The 22,071-nt window shown below is 37.5% G+C and overlaps 1 protein-coding gene across 1 annotated transcript in view; it reads right to left on the bottom strand.

Moving 5' to 3' along the window:
- The window catches only part of oca2 (oculocutaneous albinism II), a 75,688-nt gene that overhangs the window by 39,975 nt on the left and 13,642 nt on the right, over nucleotides 1-22,071 (bottom strand). The window contains exons 3-13 of the mRNA XM_057842310.1: nucleotides 16,574-16,675; nucleotides 16,286-16,483; nucleotides 14,081-14,138; nucleotides 13,927-13,999; nucleotides 13,700-13,857; nucleotides 11,215-11,297; nucleotides 10,865-11,018; nucleotides 8,182-8,253; nucleotides 7,994-8,059; nucleotides 5,294-5,350; nucleotides 2,487-2,611 (exon numbers count right to left, since the gene is read on the bottom strand). Of these exons, the coding sequence (XP_057698293.1) occupies nucleotides 2,487-2,611; nucleotides 5,294-5,350; nucleotides 7,994-8,059; nucleotides 8,182-8,253; nucleotides 10,865-11,018; nucleotides 11,215-11,297; nucleotides 13,700-13,857; nucleotides 13,927-13,999; nucleotides 14,081-14,138; nucleotides 16,286-16,483; nucleotides 16,574-16,675 (1,146 nt within the window). The remainder of the gene's footprint in view (nucleotides 1-2,486; nucleotides 2,612-5,293; nucleotides 5,351-7,993; nucleotides 8,060-8,181; nucleotides 8,254-10,864; nucleotides 11,019-11,214; nucleotides 11,298-13,699; nucleotides 13,858-13,926; nucleotides 14,000-14,080; nucleotides 14,139-16,285; nucleotides 16,484-16,573; nucleotides 16,676-22,071) is intronic.

The following is a 22,071-nucleotide window of genomic DNA, read 5'->3' as shown; positions in this document are numbered from 1 at the left end:
ATGCCATCTTCTGGATTTATTGTTATAATAAACAAATACAGTACTTATGTACAGTATGTTGACTGTATATATTCCGTCTGGTGTCTGATCTTTCCATTCCAACAATAATTTACAGAAAAATATGGCATATTTTACAGATGGTTTGAATTGCGATTAATTACGATTAATTAATTTTTAAGCTGTGATTAACTCGATTAAAAATTTTAATTATTTGACAGCCCTAATTTATATATTTTTTCCTTTTTTGTTTTTTATTTCAGAAAGTTAAATCAAGAGGATTTATTGGTATTTCCCTTTTTTAATGTTTGGAATATTATCTATAAAAAATTATATACAATTTTTAAATGAATAATTAAAAGAATATATACTCTTTGTTTTCAATTTTTTATTTAAAAATGTAAAAAAATATAAATTAAAAATTCATCAAAATATAAGCAGTCCCCGGGTTTTGAATGAGTTCCGTTCCTACACTGACGACGTAACACGAATTTCCACATAAACTGGAATTAAACCTTTAAAGAGCATATGACACCAGAAAAAAAGTCTTAAATGGCATTATTATGTGAATTAGAATCATATTTTGAGACGATTCGACTATATACAACAATTTAGCAAAGTGCAGATGACAAGAAATTAGTTTTTTAATCTGCCGGTTAGCCACGCCTACCATTATAGGGCTTTAGCGTCCCCAACAGGTGGATGACGCCAGCGGTAGACTGGGCTCATCGGTTTTACTATTCAGCCCATTGCGGGGGAATTGTTCAGAACGAGGAAAACGCGACGAAGAGAGCCGCAAAATGTCATTGTTTCAGTCTCTCTACTCCAATATTTTCACAGGATGTTCTTTTTATCCAAGTATTTTTCCCCAATAGCTATATAAATGGTTTGAGAAGGACCAGTCAGCCCGTCGCGGGGGAACTATTCACAATGAGGAAAACGCGACGAAGAGAGCGGCAAAATGTCATTGTTTTTGTCTCTTTACTTCCATATTTTTACAGGATATTCTTTTTATCCAAGTATTTTTCCCCAATAGCTATATAAATGGCTTGAGAAGGACCAGTCAGCCCGTCGCGGGGGAACTATTCACAATGAGGAAAACGCGACGAAGAGAGTGGCAAAATGTCATTGTTTCTGTCTCTTTACTTCCATATTTTTACAGGATATTCTTTTTATCCAAGTATTTTCCCCAATTGCTAAATAAATGGCATGGTCAAGACAAATAACAATCTTGTGCTAAATGGAATATGAAATAATAAAAATCCATTTATTCAAGACGACATGGCAAAATTACTACATAATGGTCAAAACTGTCGACTTCACCTTTACTGTCGCACCTCCCGAACGATATTTTATGACACCTAAATCGGACATATGTCATTTCCCTTCCCCGGCTTCGGAGAATGCAAACAAACCAGAAGGAGTGACAGCTAGCCGACATGCTAACCCGAACCGAGGGATGTTTCAAAGTCTTCGAAGTGGAAAATCACACGTAACTAGCCTGGATTATTTGACATGACGACCCGGTTGTCGATTGTCTTCGCGGATCGGCAAAACGCCCGGCGGAGAGCAATTTACAGTTCGTTCCCGGGAGGAGGGTGGCTGGAGTTGTTGTGCAGCTAACGTGCTAACAGCTAACTGCTAACGAGCATGAGGAGAGCTTTTTACATGCCTATCAATGATCAAACGTAAGTAGTCCTTTATTTAAAGGAATTTTGTAGTGTTTACTTTGTAATCACTGTATTCGTATTTGACATAATACAAAACAAGATGTTTACTCACTTCCTCGTAAGTCCAATGGTCCCACAGTAAATATCCACGGTGAATGGGAACCTTTTGAAACTCCAAAAAGGCGCATACGCCTCTCCCGCACACAGAATGATTTTTCTGCAGCCGTTTGGCTGGCGTGATGCGAAAAATAAACGTATTAATCCGCAAAATCAGCTGAATCCTTCGTCCTCATACACAACAGTACACTGTAGCGTGAAGAGGACGTCTTCTACCGTACACGTCACAGCGCCCTCCTCCTCAATGCAAGACCGAAGCCGGAAGTCCTGGCGCGGGATTCAAAAAACTAAATATATATAGCGATCGCTTCCACACACATCCAAGCGGTCCATGACATTCAGGAGCATAAAATACCGCGTGTATTATGAAATAAACATGCTTTTTCGTGTCACAGGCACTTTAAGTACCCCTTAATATACCCTAAATCTCAAAATAACTATCCAAAACCATGTAGTATACGTCATATTAATAAAGTAAAGTAAAAAATAAGAAGGCGATTGGCGACAGGATCGCGGACGAGACACTGTTACGCGACTTTAAAAAAAAAAAGACTGGAGACAAAATAGCGGAGGAGACTCCGGTGTCATAAAGTCAAAATCACGTAAGTTGAGTACATCGTAACCCAGGGACTCCCTGTAGTTGTCGGTTCATTTAATTGTTTGTCGATTCATCGTGGCAGCCCTAGTTCTAAATACTCCTACCTGATGGTGACAGGGGTGAAGAGCATCATGGTGGTGACGTTGTCCAAGAAAGCCGAGAGGATGGCGGCAATTAGACACAAAATGATGATCATGGGCCAGACTCGGCCCTTGGAGAGACGGTAGGCCTGCCGAGAACAAAAAAATACTAGTATTGGAAGTGGCTCCGATACGGCAATAAAATGCAGTCACCGGTATCGGCTAGTACTAAGAACTAATGCACCAGTGCTTCTAATATGTACGCTTAGAGATTAGTTTCTAACCAAGAGGCACCCTTCCCAACATGGCCACCAGTTACAAAACCCGCCGAAAAAGAAGAGTAAGAAGAAGACGAATGTTTCGAGAGTCTTTTTAACCTCAGAGAGTTTGTATTCTGGAAAGTGTTGTTTAATTTGGGTGGTCATATTTTTCAGGCCTATACTTTAAATTAGGGTTGTTCCGATCATGTTTTTTTGCTCCCGATCCGATCCCGATCGTTTTAGCTTGAGTATCTGCCGATCCCGATATTTCCTGATCCGATTGCTTTTTTTTGCTCCCGATTCAATTCCAATCAATCCCGATAATTTTTCCCGATCATATACATTTTGGCAATGCATTAAGAAAAAAATGAATAAAACTCGGACAAATATATACATTCAACATACAGTACATAAGTACTGTATTTATTATGACAATAAATCCTCAAGATGGCATTTACATTATTAACATTCTTTCCGTGAGAGGGATCAACGGATAGAAAGACTTGTGACTTTGTATATTGTGACTAAATATTGCCATCTAGTGTATTTGTTGAGCTTTCAGTAAATGATACTGTAGCCATGCCCAAATGCATGATGGGAAGTGGAACCATGACTGTGCGTAGTGCTACCAATTGATATATCTTCTCTGCGTTTGGAAATAACATAAGGTGTTACGAAAAAGATCAATTGATACCTTGCTTCCCCACATTGCTTCCCATGATATTTCTAATCGTAGGGAGAGGGATCGTAAGGCTTTAGCCAATTAAAAAAAAAAAAGCTCCAAAGGCTGCCAAAATTCACTCTACTCATTTAACGCTGCCTTTTATCTCTCCTTATAGGTAAAACGGCGCCATTACAGATTAAGCGCGACAATGCGTGAGTGGGTCGTGCAGCGCATGCATTAATTGCGTTAAATATTTTAACATGATACATTTATAAATAAAAATTAATTACCGCCGTTATCGGGATAAATTTTATAACCCTAACTTAAGCCTAAACTAAAGACTCTGGATGGGTGTAACATATTATGTTATGTGAAAGAATGTTAATAATGTAAATGCCATCTTGAGGATTTATTATCATAATAAACAAATACAGTACTTATGTACTGTATGTTGAATGTATATATTCATCCGAGTTTTATTCATTGTTTTCTTAATGCATTGCCAAAATGTATATGATCGGGAAAAATTATCGGGAATGATTGGAATTGAATCGGAGCAAAAAAAAAAGCAATTGGATCGGGAAATATCGGGATCGGCAGATACTCAAACTAAAACGATCGGATCGGGAGCAAAAAAACATGATCGGAACAACCATAGCTGTAATATTCCGATACAGAATTATCCGAGGCACCCTAAAGTGCACACGTCGCCAATATTGTTTTGCTCACATGATGTGGGAGTGAGTTAGAAACACGGCCTGCCGAGAGCCGTACGTTTGTGTTAATGCTGAAGTTATATGTGCTATAAAGAAACAGAGTGCCAGCACGTTCTGTGTGGTATATCTTTGCTGAGAAAAAGCACAAAACACGTGCGCTATTCTCGAACCTGAACGCACCCCAAGTCTTGGATGACAAATAAACAGAGCAGAGTAGACTCGCTACGGCTGGTAGATTCCTCAATTTATTCAGAGTAAGTAACGCCCCGCTTTTGACCGTTAGTAACGGTAACGGCGTTGTAAAGTCAGAAAAAATAATTAGCTAGATTACCCCGTTAATGAAAAAATAACGTCGTTATGGAACGGCATTATTTATAACGGCGTTATTCCCAACACTGCATATAACAACTGGGAGAGAGGCTAAAATCCGCGCTTTCGAGTCATGTTGACGACAGCGCTCTGAATAATAAAGAATAAAGAGGGAATATGTAACGACTAGTGTAGCCCAAAGTAGCAGAGTAAGAGTAGCGCTTCTTCTACTTCATCTACTTAAGTAAAAGTCAATGTATTGCTTAGTAAAACTACTCTTAAGAACATTTTCTCAAAAAGTTACTCAAGTAAATGTAATGGAGTAAATGTAACACGTTACTATTCACTATTTAATGCTCCTTGTCCAAAGGGATTGGACATCTGTCACCGTCAACCGCAGCCAATGAATTCACTTATTTTGACATTCCCAGTATATGACACAAGTTCCATCTTAGTGCGACGGGCAAGACGGCAATTCAACACCCGAACCTCGAGGACACTTTGTGCATATTCGGGATTAACGCAAAGAGTGGCTTTCGTCCGTCCTTGACCCCCGCTTCGTGCCAGAAATTCAATTTACACTTATGAAAATGAAGCCGGACTAGCTTAAAAGCTTCATTGGTTTCCATCCCCGTGTGAAAAATCTTGATCTCCAGCCAAATTGGGATGAGGTCGCGCCGACCTTTAACCTTTGAACCCGCTCATCGGAGGAGTGGGAAAATGCTGAGGCCGACTCATCCGCACGGAGATGACCTACTTTGTGGACGCTAAACAAAAGCAAATGTCAAGCGTGCCGGCTAGTCAAATGTCAAGTGTGTGAGGAATAGCAGATAGCTTGCTTGACGGCCATTTTGGATTTCAGAGCCAGAGGAGAAAACGTACCTTGACGGCGCAGTAGTCGAAGAAGCCCGTCTCGGAGAAAATGGCCACCAGCACCATCTGAAATATTGGAAACATTTGGATATTTTATTACTTAAAAATATAAATGGCGGAAAACACAGACAAGACTGAAAAAGCAGTTTCTGCTCTTGCACTCCTCTTTAAAAGAAACTGTTGTATTTTAAACCAAAACAACTGTCGTGTTTGATAGAACAATATGTCTATATGCTGCCATAGCAGTTTCATGGCGAATTAAGCCCACGAACTATTTTTAATTTGTCCGTTTTACCCTGGAAACCCCCGTTTACAGACGTCGCGCAACCGCTTTTGTTTCAACCCAGCCATAAAACGAAGATCATTAATTATATTTATTATTCAAAATGTCTGTCATTTTTAGCTTGGAATCATTAATTGATGTCTAATATTTTGTTTAAAAAAAAAAAAACACTTTAAAAAATTATTCACTCGCATATTTCAATTTTTAAACAAATTATGTCACAATGAAAAAAATGGTGTCTGTAAAAAAGTGACTGATATCTACCTCAAAACTATCCCTTAATTGTACTTTTTTTTTTTTACTGTCACATTTTCTCCGATATGTTAGATGATAAATAATCGATCCAAACGAAGAAAATTTGAAAAGTACGTTTAAAAGGGTAACTATATGAAAAAGAAAATCTCGACCACTCCTTGATGTCTGCGATTTCTGCATCGCGACCCTTGTTACATTACCGTGTTTCACCCATAAAATCCCCCAAAAATCCAGCTGTGGCCATTAACAGCTGTGTCTTGACACTCAGTGATACATGCTACATTGAGTTTTTGGATCGAAACAAGGTAAGTACGCGATAATATCTCATTAAAGTCATGGCGTCTTTAATTCTGCTCTCACGTGCTCTCACATCCAGATAGGGTTTTGCTGTTTAAAAAACTTTTTTTTTCTTCTTCTTTTTCTTCCCTCTGAAAATTGAGATTTTAAGCTTTCCAATGATGTATCACACATGCATATCGGACTATTTTGAAATTTGGCCAAATTGCGAAACTTCTAGTCATCTGAGTGTTTTCCGCCATATACAGTATACATTTATACTGTAATCTTTGGACTATAAGTCACACCTGAGTATAGGTCATACTAGCCCAAAAAACGCACAATGAAGAGGAATAAACATATACAAGTCGCATTTTTGGGGAGAAATTTATTGTATTTGATCAAATCCAACGCCAAGAACAGACATGACATTGTTAAAGGCAATTTAAAATTAAAATATAATGGAGAATAATAGGCTGCATAAGTGTCATTACACCAGGGTTCCCCCTAAATATAAAACATTGTGGCGCACGGCCCACCAAAATAAAAGCCACCACGCCTTGCAAATGAGATGTCTTTTTTTTTCAAGGCCATTTACTTCTTTTCCCCCTTATGTCATTGTTTGCATGCTATTCTCATTAAAATATGAAAACCTATAAATGTTTGAGTGGCTTTATTTAAAGCAGACACTGTATTTTCATCTCTGTGATTTTGACAAAGATCAGATCACATTTGATGGTGATTTAATGCAGAAATGTGAGAAATTCCAAAAGGTTCAGACACTTTTTCATTCCGCTGTATAAGTAGCACTTACTAAGTTGCAGGCCCAGCCAAACTATGAAAAAAAGTGTGACTTATAGTCCGGAAAATACAGTATACTGTTTTACTTTCCTTATTTACAATCTAAATACATTAAATGCAATGTAATTACATGTGTTTTATGTAAATATTAGGGCCGTCGATTAAAATCTTTAATCGAGTTGATCACAGCTTAAAAATTAATTAATCGTAATTAATCGCAATTCAAACCATCTATGAAATATACCATATTTTTCTGTAAATTATTGTTGGAATGGAAAGATAAGACACAAGACGGATATATACATTCAACATACTGTACATAAGTACTGTATTTGTTTATTATAACAATAAATCCACAAGCTGGCATTAACAGTATTAACATTCTGTTAAAGTGATCCATGGATAGAAAGACTCGTAGTTCTTAAAAGATAAATGTCAGTACAAGTTATAGAAATTTTATATTAAAACCCCTCTTAATGTTTTCATTTTAAAAAAGTTTGTAAAATTTTCAATCAAAAAATAAACTAGTAGCTCGCCATTGTGTATGTCAATAATAATTATGGTGCGGAAACCCATAAAATCAGTGTCACCCAAGCACCAGCAGAGGGCGGCAAAACACCAAAAAACAAAAGTAACAAGTGGAAATGACACTTTGCTGTCATTTTAATCTGTTTGAGCGGGGCATGTGCGTTAAATGCGTCAAATATTTTAACGTGATTAATTTTTTAAAAAATGAATTAACGCCCGTTAACGCGATAAATTTGAAAGCCCTAGTAAATATTCAATTTCATCATTTAATTCAGTTCAAATTGTATTTTATTTTATTTACCACATTGATCGTTCAAAAATAAATTATTGTTTTATTCATGCATTTATTGTTTTCAATGTAATTTTTTGAACTGCAGTTTTTCAAAGCAGCACTCTGGATACATGCGTACATCATCGATTTGTTATTATTATCGTTTGTGAAAGTAATAGAAACCTCCGAGCATTCTAAACCGGGCTCCATCTTTTGTCCCCACAGTACCCGGCGGGATGCGCCGGTAACCACGGAAACCGGCTTTGAAAATGAAATGAGATATGGACCAACTGACCATGCCAAAGAGGAGCGCCAGAGTCTCGTAGTCAATCCATTCCACCACCTGCACCAGACTGGGTCGCTGGGGACGGACAACAACAAAAAAATGACTTAAAAGAACTTCACAGAGTGCTTTTTTGGGGGGTAAAATTGCCATGAAAAATCCGCTGGTAAGCTCTGATTTTATTGTCAAATTGGACTTACATCACCGATGAAGGCCAAAGCAGACAAGGCAGCCAGGGAACCCAACATGGCTGCCAAAGTGCGATGGACGATCTGAAAAAAGAACATTCTTTGATTTTCTTTTAAGTCACATTAAGTCACGCTGGGAGGGAACTGCACTTTAAGACAGTAACTAATAGTTTGGTAAAATTAAAAATACCAAACCATTAGTTACTGTCTGGTTATGCATTAACTAATGAATGAATGAATGAATTTATTGTCATTGTCATCATCATCAGTATCATTGACAGTTACAGAGTGTGGGATAGTTTGGCCAGAAAGGAGAAACATTGACACAGAATATGGAATAATTTGCCCGAAAAAAGGACGATGACAGACAAAGGAAGACGGGAAAAAGCAAATGCTTATCGATACCCATCCCCCAACAGCCCGGCACGCACAGTCTAGCATGTTAGTGTTACATAGTCCATTTTTTTACTCATATATCTTTCAAAAAGTCATTGATTGCCATGGCATTTCGCAATATTGTCAATTTGAGTAGGTTCATTGGATAGATTGATTTCCAAGTTGGTGTAGGGAGGGATGGCCGGGGGTATCATGGAGCCCCACGTCTGCTGTATCCGCTCCGGAAGATTAATCATCATCCTCCCTTGCCCGGTTCCCGCCAGCAAGCCTTTCATGATCCCGGATCTCCGTGATGATTTTCGTGACCATTTGAGCGGTGGCATCACTTAACGCTGCTTGTTCCTTCGTCACCTGGGACAATTTGTCGCCATTGTTATGAGCAATCTCCATTGCCTCGTTAAGTTGACGCTTCATTCTCATCGAGAATCGGTGTACCCAGAGGGCACCAAGAAGCAGGAGGAAGGCGAGCGCCATCAGAGAGCCGAAGATAAAGAGGTCCTCGACGTCCTCAATCTGGAGAGACGTTAAGCATATGGGCCTCCATTTTCCCCAGGCATCCTCCACATATCCAGACGTGAAGGTGTTGGCCGGACATGGCCGTTGGTTTGGTGTAGGTCTCATTGTAGAAAATATTTTGTCCAATGAGCTGAGTGTCCAGTCAAGGAGCTCCATGTCACAGCAGGTTAAACACGGCGCTCACGTTGCAATGGCAGATCAGTCATCTAATTTTACTGGAGGGAATATCTTCAGAGCAAGCAATGTTGTGTCTTAGTCTCTGTCCCTGACATTTAATCATCCTTTGTTTGCCTTTTTTTTTGTGTGGGAACAATTTGTAGCGGATGTGTGTGTGCAGTGCAGCTATGACTCATTTTGGTCCATGTAGCGATTTAGTATAGTTTCTTTGTACATCTTTTTGAAGTAACTCAATGATTTTATACTCGTAAGCGCTGCATCACATGTATTCCATGGGCGAGCCCCAATGTTCGTAATCGAAAAAGATTTTAATGTTGTCCTAGTTGCCCGATAGGAAAACAATCTGATTCCTCTTAGGTCGTAGTTTGATTCCCTTAGTTGGAATAGAGCTTGTAGGTTAGGCAGGAGACTGTTTGCGTGGGCCTTGTACATCATTTGAGCAGTTTTGAAATTAACCAAGTCAAAAAATTTTAATAGTTTGTAAAGTTCGTTTGTGTGTGCTCTGAACGGTGCTTTATGAATAATAGTAATTGCCTTTTTTTGAAGGATAAAAAGTGGACAAAGGCGTGTTGTGTACGTGTGCCCCCAGATTTCCAAACAGTAGCTGAGGTGCGGCAAGACAAGTGCGCTGTAAAGGGTTTGGAGAGCCCTCTTATCTAGCATATTTTGTGCTCTAAAGAGAATGGAGATGCTCCTAGCGAGCTTGTTGCGCAGCTGCACCACATGAGCCTTCCAAGTTAGTCGGTGATCTAGGACAATACCTAAGACTTTGTGCTGCTGTACTCTTTGTATCATAAAATTGTTTATTTGTATGCTTAAGTTCTCGTTAAGGCCTTTTCTGCCAAATAGCATGTATTGTATTGATTTTCGAGATTTAGGGATAATTGATTTGCGTCGAACCATTCTTGCAATTTTGCTAGTTCCGCGTTAATTTGGTTAGAGAGACTTTTCAGGTCCTTACCTGAACAAAAGGTGTTGGTGTCGTCCGCAAAAAGTACCATTTTTAGTAGTTCAGATGCTTTGTATAAGTCATTTATGTATAGGATGAATAGTTTCGGTCCCAGGACGGAGCTTTGGGGCACGCCGCATGTGACTTGACGTCTAGTTGATTTGCACCCATCAAATGTTACATATTGCGATCGGTTATCCAGGTAGCTACGTACCCAATTTAGAACGACACCTCGAATTCCAAGTCTCTCTAGTTTGTCCAGTCGGATATCGTGGTTAACAGTATCAAACGCATTAGCTAATGCATTAACTCATGTTAATTAATATATTAATAAATGTTAGATAAGCAATTCTATTAATTATTGTAATGTTACTTAAACAAAAGTTATTGTCTAAAAATGCATTAACTAATGTTAATTAAGGGACCCCTATTGTAAAGTGTTACCAACACTTTTTTCATGTTTTGGGTGACTAAAACATAACGAGACCGATGCAAGTTTTCGTCTGACGAGAACGAGACGAAAATGCGCAATAGTTCCCGTCACATGTTCACTATGTGAGACATTTATGTGTAGTTAGCCTTCGTCGTAGCAGTGTCTGGTTGTGTCTACACCTTCTTCTACCCCTGTTCTGTCGCTGTGATGCCATTTAGGCGTACCTCGAAGATGATGAGGACGTAGACGCCGGTCAGAATGACGCCGGCGATGGCCACCTGCGTCTCCACATTGACGTAGAGCGACTGGTGCGTGATGGAGAGCGGCACCGCCTCGTCGGACTCCGTCGACGCCTGCACGCTGATTACAATGGGATCGCTGCCATGGAGGGGTACACGTGTTGAGTCATCAGTAGGCTGCCATTGACAGCGATGCACGTCCAATCCATTTGGACTGGGAGTGCTGGCAGCGAATGAACATTCGTTCATTCGCTGCCAGCGCTCCCAGTCCAAATGGATTGGACGTCTATCACGTCAATGGTACTGAAACATGATCTTTCGCTGCTTTCACAGACCTGCTGAGCATCTCAAAGGTTCTGGTGAGCACCATCTGTTCACTGCGCTCACTGTGAAGAGGAATGGTCCAGTTGTAAAGAACCTGAAAAATTTTAAGTCAAAGTGGAAATTTCAAAGATTTTACGTAGAGAAAATGCAAGAAAAACAAGGCACGACGAGCAACCATTTTTGTTATTTTGATAATGCAAATTTGAAAAAAAAAACGACAAAAAGTAACAAAAAATGTTATTTTCATAATCATGACTTTCAATTAAAAATATAAATATACACTTTAAGCCCCACCCTCCCAAATTTTACCAGAAAATTATACTTTTCCATCTATAAATTGCACAGGGGTATAAATTGCTGGGGACCACATTATACATTATGATGGGCTATTTACACCGAAAAATACACTGACAATAAATAAATTAAAAACCTTATAAATGCACGTTATCATTAGAACATTGAAGAAAAGTTTGAAAACTGTACATACAGTGATAAAGTATCTGAACCTTTTGGAATTTCGCACATTTCTGCATAAAATCACCATCAAATGTGTTTTGATCTTTGTCAAAATCACACAGATGAAAAAATAACTGTCTGCTTTAACTAAAACCACCCAAACATTTATAGGTTTTCATATTTTTATGAGCATGGCACGCAAACAATGACAGAAGGGAGAAAAATAAGTAAGTGAACCCTTTGCCTAAGGAGACTTAAAGAGCAATTGAAACCAATTTTTACCAAATAATTTAAGTCAGCTGTGTGCCCAATCACTGATGACGGTTTAAATCTGCCCTGCCCACTATAAAACACACACCTGTAAGAATTGCCTTGATGAGAAGCATTGTCTTACGTGCATCATGGCTCCATCAAAAGATGACCTGCGATCAAGATTGTTGATTTGTATAAAGCTGGGAAAGGATATAAAACCTTCTCTAAAATTCTGGATGTTCATCAATCGACAGTCAGAGATGTTGTCTACAAATTGAGAGAGTTTGGCACTGCTGCTTCTCTCCCAAGGAGTGGCCGTCCACCAAAGATGATGCCAAGAATTCAGCGCAGAATACTCAGAGAGGTAAAAAAGAACCCTAAAGTGTCTGCTAAAGACATACAAAAATCCCTGGCACAGTCCAATATCACTGCGCACACATCATCTACATGTCAAACTATGCCCAAGAATGGTGTTCATGGGAGGACTCCACGGAGGAAGCCACTGCTGTCGAAAAAAAACATTGTTGCTCGTTTAATTTTCACAAAAAGGCTCTTGAAGAGTCCACAAAAGTTTTGACAAAATGTTTTGTGGACTGATGAAACTAAAGTTGAATTTTTTGGAAGTAACACACAACGTCATGTGTGGAGGAAAAATGGAACAGCTTACCAACATCAACACCTCATTCCCACCATGAAGCATGGTGGAGGGAGCATCATGATTTGGGGCTGTTTTGCTACCTCAGGGCATGGACAACTTGCAATCATTAATGGACGAATGAATCCAAAAGTTTATCAGGATGTTTTGCAGGAAAACCTTAGGCCGTCTGTCAGACAGTTGAAGCTAAAAAGAGTATGGATGCAGCAACAAGACAACGATCCAAAACACGGAAGTATATCAACTTTAGAATGGTTTCAGAAGATCAAACTACACATTCTGGAGTGGCTAAGTCAAAGTCCAGACTTGAACCCCATTGAGATGCTTTGGCATGACCTAAAAACAACGATTCATGCCAGACATCCCAGGAATCTGACTGAACTACAGCAGTTTTGTAGTGAAGAATGGACCAAGATTAGTCCTGATCGATGTGCCAGACTGATCTGCAGCTACAGGAAGCGTCTGGTTGAAGTTATTGCTGCCAAAGGGGGGGCCAAAAAATATTAAATGTGATGGTTCACTTACTTATTTTCCCCCTTCTGTCATTGTTTGCATACTATCCTCATGACAATATGAAAACCTATAAATGTATGGGTGGTTTTAGTTAAAGCAGACACTGTTTTTTCATCTGTGTGATTTTGACAAAGATCAGATCACATTTGATGGTGATCCTAAGCAGAAATGTGACAAATTCCAAAAGGTTCAAATACTTTTTCATTCCACTGTATACATTACTAATATAAACAACACACACAAAATATTGTATAAAAAATACGTACCATAGATTTATTCCCTCTCTCTCTTGTCTGATAACTGTGTGTGTGCATGGGTACATACATATTACGTAGATGTAAATAAAGTGGACCATATTTTCCACACTATAAAGCCTTCAATTTTCTCAAAAGCCGATCGTGCACATCAACTACTACGCCTTATAATCCAGTGCGCCCTATATATGAAAACAGTTTTTAAATAGGCAATTTATTGAAGGTGCTCCTTATATTCCGATGCGCCTTATAGTGCAGAAAATATGATACTTAAATATGTTTTTCGGACTCTTATATAATAATATAGTATTTTTTTTTAAATCTGTGATGCACTGAGGGCTGTTTCAGTTCAGAAGGCTCCCCCACCTGCTGCCCCCTCCTCCTCCTCTGGCCCGGTGGGTCAGTCTGCTCCACCTGAACGAGGACGAACTCCCGGGAATCCGGGTCGACCGCACTGCTGGCGAACGGGCCTCCCACCTGCAGCCTGAGCAAAGCGTTGTCTCTGAAGTTCGTCAGGTTCAACGCTGGTGAGTGGTCAAGGTGAAACACCAGAAACAGAGACATCTTTACTAGTTTGGAATTTTAGAGGATACTGAAGATATCGCTGGACGAGACGGCCAACATCCGCCAAGGGTCGTCGCGGTCGGGGTACATGCTGAACAATAGCTGCCATAACAAGAAAAATGACAAATTTCCATTTCAAAATGAGACGCTTTTCTTTCATATAACCTGTTTTGAAAGACTTACACTGCACAAAACAACAATAGTGAAGATGGTGGCCACTCTGGATATTCGAAAGCAGCATCTAAAAAACACCACAAAAATTTACATCAATGTTACATACCATACTGTGCCATATGGAAAAAAATTGTCATTTTATATCACAATATCCATACACCACGATATATAACAATTTTTACTATTTAGTGAAAAATTATACAACAACTATGACAGCTTTTCTGCTACACACTTTGTTTTTTGTTGACTCAGGGCCTGCCCTGGCCATAGGCAAGCTAGTTGGTTGTCTAGGGCGTCATCTAGTGAAGGGGGTGCCGAATTGCTTTAGGGGTTTTTCACCAATGCCGTATTTTTTGGGCCCAAAACCAGCGTGTGTGTTATCGGCCAATGCCGATACTGTACCAAAGTTTTAAAAAAATAAAATAAAATAAAAAAGATTATTTTAATACTAAATTACAGCTTACTCACTTGAATGTAATTTCATCATTGCTTGGTCTATCATTGATTAACTAATTGTCTGCCTTTGACTGTGCAAGATGTCCAATCCATTTGAAGTAGGAGGGTTGGCAGCAAAGTGGGAGGCTCATTCGTTCATTCGCTGCTAACCCTCTCACTTCAAATGGATTGGACGTCTACTAATGATAAACTCATTTCAAATTCACAGCAAATGGATGATTGGACGCCACACCCTTGCACGTCTATCATCACCTTGGATGAGTCGGGCGACAAATGCTACTTTATTTTTTACAGCGGTGTACGAAGCTGGTGGCCATCTTGGGTAGGAAACTACTGTAGATCTCGAAATGTGCATTTGTGTGACATCAGCACGTTATAATTTAAGTACTCACCCATATTGATTGTTATTTTAGTGCCAAATCTGTGCAACACTATTTTTTATGTATTTTAATGTTTCACTAAATGCTCTGCCATTATTTTGCTGTGAATTTTTTTTAAAACCGGGCTATTAGCTCAGCAGTCAGCATGCTCAACTCCCACAGGGACATGGCAGACCAGTTATACATATACATACTTCTTCATAAAGAGGTTTGTTCTTAACACATTGCTTGCCATTGACGGCACTACACATTCAATCCATTTTGACTTGGAGGGGCGAATGAACGAGTATTTGCTCATTTGCCCCTCCCAGATGGATTGGACGTCTAGCGCTGTCAATAAGACTGAAACATGAGTTAATTTCTAATTAATTCTAAATTAGGTATGTAATTCATAGAGATGTCCCGATCGATCGGCATCCCAATCGATCGGGTCCAATCACGTCATTTTCAAAGTATCGGAATCGGCAAAAAAATATCGGCCATGCCTTTTTTTAATATATATATATTTTTTTTAATTAAATCGTTTTCTAATTGTATTTAACGTTACAGACATAATATGTTACACTCATCCAGAGTCTTTAGTTTAGGCTTAAGGTAGGGTTATCATATTTATCCCGATAACGTTGGTAATTAATTTTTTAAAAAATGTATCACGTTAAAATATTTAACGCAATTAATGCATGCGCTGCACGACCCACTCACGCATTGTCGCGCTCAATTTGTAATGGCGCCGTTTTACCTATATAGAGCGATAAAAGGCAGCGAAAATTGAGTACAGTGAATTTTGGCAGTCTTTGGAGCCTTTATTTAACTGGCTAAAGCCTTACAATCCCACTCCCTACGATTAGAAATATCATGGGAAGCAATGTGGGGGAGCAAGGTAGCAATTGATCTTTTTCTTGACACCTTATGTTATTTCCCAACGCAGAGAAGATATATCAATTGGTAGCACTACGCACAGTCATGGTTCCACTTCCCATCATGCATTTGGGCATGGCTACAGTATCATTTTCTGAAAGCTCAATAAATACACTAGATGGCAATATTTAGTCACAATATACAAAGTCACAAGTCTTTCTATCCGTGGATGCCATCTTGAGGATTTATTGTCATAATAAACAAATACAGTACTTATGTACTGTATGTTGAATGTATATATTCATCCGAGTTTTATTCATTTTTTTCTTAATGCATTGCCAAAATGTATATGATCGGGAAAAATTATCGGGAATGATTGGAATTGAATCGGGAGCAAAAAAAAGCAATCGGATCGGGAAATATCGGGATTTGCAGATACTCAAACGAAAACAATCAGATCGGGAGCAAAAAAACATGATCGGAACAACCCTAGTAATTCAGACTTTTTCAGAAGCCTCACTTGACGGCGCGGGCGAGCTTGAACCCAAGGCTGAGGTGCTCCAGAGGGTCGCTTTTGTCCGTCGAGTTTGAGCGCAGCAACGACAGACCGTTTACTTCGCTGCCCAGGCGGTACCGCCGCTCCAGGTCCATGGCGCTGCTGTCCCAAGGCTCCTCACCGCCATAGAAGCCAGGGTTGTGTATGGTCATGTAGGCCACGCTGCAACGCGAGCATTAGAAGAAGTTCTCGAATCTCTAAACATCTTAAAATATTTCTGTTTCTTTGTTGTTGGAGTTCGAACGTGCTCACCTGTCGTCTTGGGAGAACCTTAGAAGAGGAGACCTTTCGGAGATGTTGGTTGAATTTGACTTGCCGGTGAGAATGTTAACCACGTTGAAGTTGTGACTGGTACTTTGGCAAAAAAAAAAAAAAAAAATGATAAAAATTTTTAATCGCGTAAATTATTGTTGGAATGGAAAGATAAGACACAAGACGGATATATACATTCAACATACGGTACATAAGTACTGTATTTGTTTATTATAACATAAAACAAGATGGCATTAACATTATTAACATTCTCTTAAAGCGTTTTATTAAAATTTGTAACATTTTCAATCAAAAAATAAACTAGTTGACACCGCTATTAGCCATTGTTGTTGTCAATAATTACACCATGCTCACTTATGGTGCTGAAACCCATAAAATCAGTTGGACCCAAGCGCCAGCAGAGGGCGCCAAACACTAAAAGACAAGTAACAAGCGGACATTACACTGTACTGTACATTTTAATCTGTTTGAGCGGGACATGTGCGTTAATTGCGTCAAATATTTTAACGTGATTAATCCAAAAAATTAATTACCGCCCGTTAACGCGATAATTTTGACAGCCCTAATATATATATATATATATTTTTTTTTTATGTTATCTATGATATTATCACTATATAAGATCAGTATACGGATATGAATATATACTATGTATAAACATAAAATTAGGGCTGTCAAACGATTAAAATTTTTAACCGAGTTAATTAGAGCTTAAAAATTAATCGTAGTTAATCGCAATTCAAACCATCTATAAAATATTCCATATTTTTCTGTAAATTATTGTTGGAATGGAAAGATAAGACACAAGACGGATATATACATTCAACATATGGTACATAAGTACTGTATTTGTTTATTATAACAATAAATGAACAAAATGGCATTAACATTATTAACATTCTCTTAAAGCGATCCATGGATAGGAAGACTTGTAGTTCTTAAAAGATAAATGTTAGTACAAGTTATAAAAAAATGTATATTAAAAGCCGTCTTAATGTTTTCGTTTTATTAAAGTTTGTAACATTTTCAATCAAAAAATAAACTAGTAGCTCGCCATTGTTGATGTCAATAATTACACCATGCTCACTCATGGTGCTGAAACCCATAAAATCAGTTGTACCCAAGTGCCAGCAGAGGGCGCCAAACACCAAAAAACAAGTAACAAGCGGACATTACACTGTACTGTACATTTTAATCTGTTTGAGCGGGGCATGTGCGTTAATTGCGTCAAATATTTTAACGTGATTATTTAAAAATTAATTATCGCTCGTTAACGCGATAATTTTGACAGCTCTAATATATATATATATATATTTATATGTTATCTATGATATTATCACTATATCAGTATACTGATATGAATATATACTGTATATAAACATAAAATAGAAATTCAACAGCTTTTAAAAAAAAAAACAATTACAATGTAGCTATTAGCTCAGCAGTCAGCACACGCAACTGCCACAGCAACATGGCACTACCACCATCAGACCATTTACACATTTACATACTTATTAAAGCTGTTTTCTGTACAACAACGGTTAAAATATTTTTGATTTTTTTTTTTTAACGCTAGTTTTTGTCGCTAAAACATTCCCTGCCATTCACCTCTCCAAATCAAAATGGATTTGACGTCTAGCGTCGTCAATAGCACTGACACATGAGTTCATTTTTTCTAATGGTACAACTCTAAAAATGTGTCCTTTGATACACCAAATCTCATGTCAATCAGTGAGACAGTTGCCTATTTCTTTTCAAGCAGCATTAACGAATTGGCCGTCGCTGACGGCAATAGACGTCCAATCTAATCCAAAAATGGATTGGACGTCTAGCGCCGTCAATAGCATTGTACTGAAAGAATTTAATTGGATTTCAATCCGGTAACACTTTATACTAACTATCCGTTTTACTAGTAAATAGATCATTAGTAAACTGTTGATTAATGATTTATTGTTTATTTCTGAAGAATTTGCTAACAGTTTGTTAAGCATTTACAGGGTGTTCCAATATGGTTGACCCCATTCTAAATGCCCATGCAAGTTGATGGATCTTAATAAAACTATATACACTTTATGTTGAAGGTCATAAGTTTTATTGGTTAAATATACAAAGAAAAGTACAAATATTTGTTGGTTCTACGGCAGATTTTCATAAATGTGCAACATTAGCGCTGCCTGCAAAATGCCTTATAAAAATGCCTTTTCTTTTGAAGTGAACGGCATTTCTTAATCTGAAAAGATAGAAATGCCAAACATTACACACAAAAACTTGAAACGTTTCTACACAAACTGTGTTTCAGGTTAAGAACACCCTGTAAATGCTTAACAAACTGTTAACAAATACTTCACAAATCAACAATAAATCGTTTATCAACAGTTTACTAATGATCTATTAACTAGTAAAACGGATAGTTATTATAAAGTGTTACCTTTAATCCTTATCAATGGCAGACATTCAGTTAATTTGGCATTGAACAACAAATTGATACAATTTTGAAAAATTCCGACCCCAAAACCAGTTCAATTTTGCAACATTAAATTTGATAGGCCGATATCTCGTGAGTAGACCTACAAAAAAGTCTCTAGAGGCCATGTTTAAAATCTCACAGGAAGTCCGTTATTTTGGTTTGAAGTTGCCACCGTCACACCAAACTGCAATTTTCTAAGGTGTCAGTTTTGTTCAATTTTTTAAAAAAAATTCACTCCCAGATAGCGGTGTCAACAATAATCGATGCGGCGATGCATCCCGATGCGGGGCATGGACGATTCGATTCGATGCGGGCAACAAGCCGAATTGATTCAGCGCATTTTAAAATATATAAGTACGTTCAAAAATCTTCCCTGCGCAATTCCGGTGATGCAACGGATTTGTTTTCCCCATTTGTATTATTATTCTCGTGTTTCATTTTTTACACACCGCATAGAAGCCAAAATGTCTCCAGATGTCTGCTTTCAATGTCTTAGGTGCATCAATAATCTTTCTCGCTCCCTCTTTCTCCGCTTCAGACATTGTTATGTTATGTCCTATCTCTTAGAGGTGAGATCTTGGGCCCGAACCCGACTAACATTTTCGGGTCTGGCCCAAAATGTTAAGCACTTATAAATTATACAAAGGGGGAAAAAAAAAAAAAAAAAGGGATAAAACCGAGAGCAGGCTCTCTGTATTGTGCATTTGCTTGTGCACGCACATGAACGCTGTTGCCCGCATGTTTTTTTTTTAATATTAAACTTTCCCAGCGTTATTTTGCTGTGTAAATGCTTTTATAATGATCATAAAAATATGTAGACTATTTAAACATTAAGAAAACTTGCGGGTTTTTTTCTGCCAACTGAGAATTCGTTACGAAGGACACTTTTATTTATGCACACAAAGGCAACACAAATGTGATCCTTTTGAATCTTCTCCTCTTTGTGTCTGCAAAACCGCATGTTTTTTTTTTCTTAATATTAAACTTTCCCGGTGTTATTTGGTTGTGTAAATGCTTTTATAATGATCATAAAAATATGTAGACTATTTAAACATAAAGAAAACTTGCGTTTTTTTTCTGCCAACTGAGAATTCGTTACGTAAGACACTTTTATTTATGCACGCAAAGGCAACACAAATGTGATCCTTTTGAATCTTCTCCTCTTTGTGTCTGCAAAACCGCTTGTTATTTTTTCTTAATATTAAACTTTCCCGATGTTATTTGGTTGTGTAAATGCTTTTATGATGATCATAAAAATATGTAGACTATTTAAACATAAAGAAAACTTGCGGGGTTTTTTCTGCCAACTGAGAATTCGTTACGAAGGACACTTTTATTTATGCACACAAAGGCAACACAAATGTGATCCTTTTGAATCTTCTCTGTGTGTCTGGAAAACCCAAGGTTTTTTTTTTTTTTTTTTAATATTAAACTTTCCCAGCGTTATTTCGTTGTGTAAATGCTTTTATAATGATCATTAAAATGTGTAGACTATTTAAACATTAAGAAAACTTGTTTTTTTTTCTGCCAACTGAGAATTCGTTACAAAAGACACTTTCATTTATGCAAACAAAGGCAACACAAATGTGATCCTTTTGAATCTTCTCTCTGAGTCTGCAAAACCGCATGTTTTTTTTTTGTTTTTTTGTTTTTTTATATTAAACTTTCCCGGCGTTATTTGGTTGTGTAAATTCTTTTATAATGATCATAAAAATATGTAGACTATTTAAACATTAAGAAAACTTGCTTTTTTTTTTCTGCCAACTGAGAATTCGTGACGAAGGACACTTTTATTTATGCACACAAAGGCAACAGAAATGTGATCCTTTTGAATCTTCTCCTCTGTATGTCTGCAAAACCCAAGGTTTTTTTTTTTTTTTTTTTAATATTAAACTTTCCCAGCGTTATTTCATTGTGTAAATGCTTTTATAATGATCATTAAAATGTGTAGACTATTTAAACATTAAGAAAACTTGTTTTTTTTTCTGCCAACTGAGAATTCGTTACAAAAGACACTTTCATTTATGCAAACAAAGGCAACACAAATGTGATCCTTTTGAATCTTCTCTCTGAGTCTGCAAAACCGCAAGTTTTTTTTTTTGTTTTTTTGTTTTTTTATATTAAACTTTCCCGGCGTTATTTGGTTGTGTAAATTCTTTTATAATGATCATAAAAATATGTAGACTATTTAAACATTAAGAAAACTTGTTTTTTTTTCTGCCAACTGAGAATTCGTTACAAAAGACACTTTTATTTATGCACACAAAGGCAACACAAATGTGATCCTTTTGAATCTTCTCTGTGTGTCTGGAAAACCCAAGGTTTTTTTTGTTTTTTTTTAATATTAAACTTTCCCAGCGTTATTTCGTTGTGTAAATGCTTTTATAATGATCATTAAAATGTGTAGACTATTTAAACATTAAGAAAACTTGTTTTTTTTTCTGCCAACTGAGAATTCGTTACAAAAGACACTTTCATTTATGCAAACAAAGGCAACACAAATGTGATCCTTTTGAATCTTCTCTCTGAGTCTGCAAAACCGCATGTTTTTTTTTTGTTTTTTTGTTTTTTTATATTAAACTTTCCCGGCGTTATTTGGTTGTGTAAATTCTTTTATAATGATCATAAAAATATGTAGACTATTTAAACATTAAGAAAACTTGCTTTTTTTTTTCTGCCAACTGAGAATTCGTGACGAAGGACACTTTTATTTATGCACACAAAGGCAACAGAAATGTGATCCTTTTGAATCTTCTCCTCTGTATGTCTGCAAAACCCAAGGTTTTTTTTTTTTTTTTTTTTAATATTAAACTTTCCCAGCGTTATTTCATTGTGTAAATGCTTTTATAATGATCATTAAAATGTGTAGACTATTTAAACATTAAGAAAACTTGTTTTTTTTTCTGCCAACTGAGAATTCGTTACGAAGGACACTTTTATTTATGCACACAAAGGCAACACAAATGTGATCCTTTTGAATCTTCTCTGTGTGTCTGGAAAACCCAAGGTT

This window comes from Corythoichthys intestinalis, chromosome 7, assembly GCF_030265065.1.
Source record: "Corythoichthys intestinalis isolate RoL2023-P3 chromosome 7, ASM3026506v1, whole genome shotgun sequence".
Lineage (NCBI taxonomy): Eukaryota > Metazoa > Chordata > Actinopteri > Syngnathiformes > Syngnathidae > Corythoichthys > Corythoichthys intestinalis.
The sequence above is the reverse complement of the archived record's forward strand: the minus strand, read 5'-3'. Positions and strand labels throughout refer to the sequence as shown.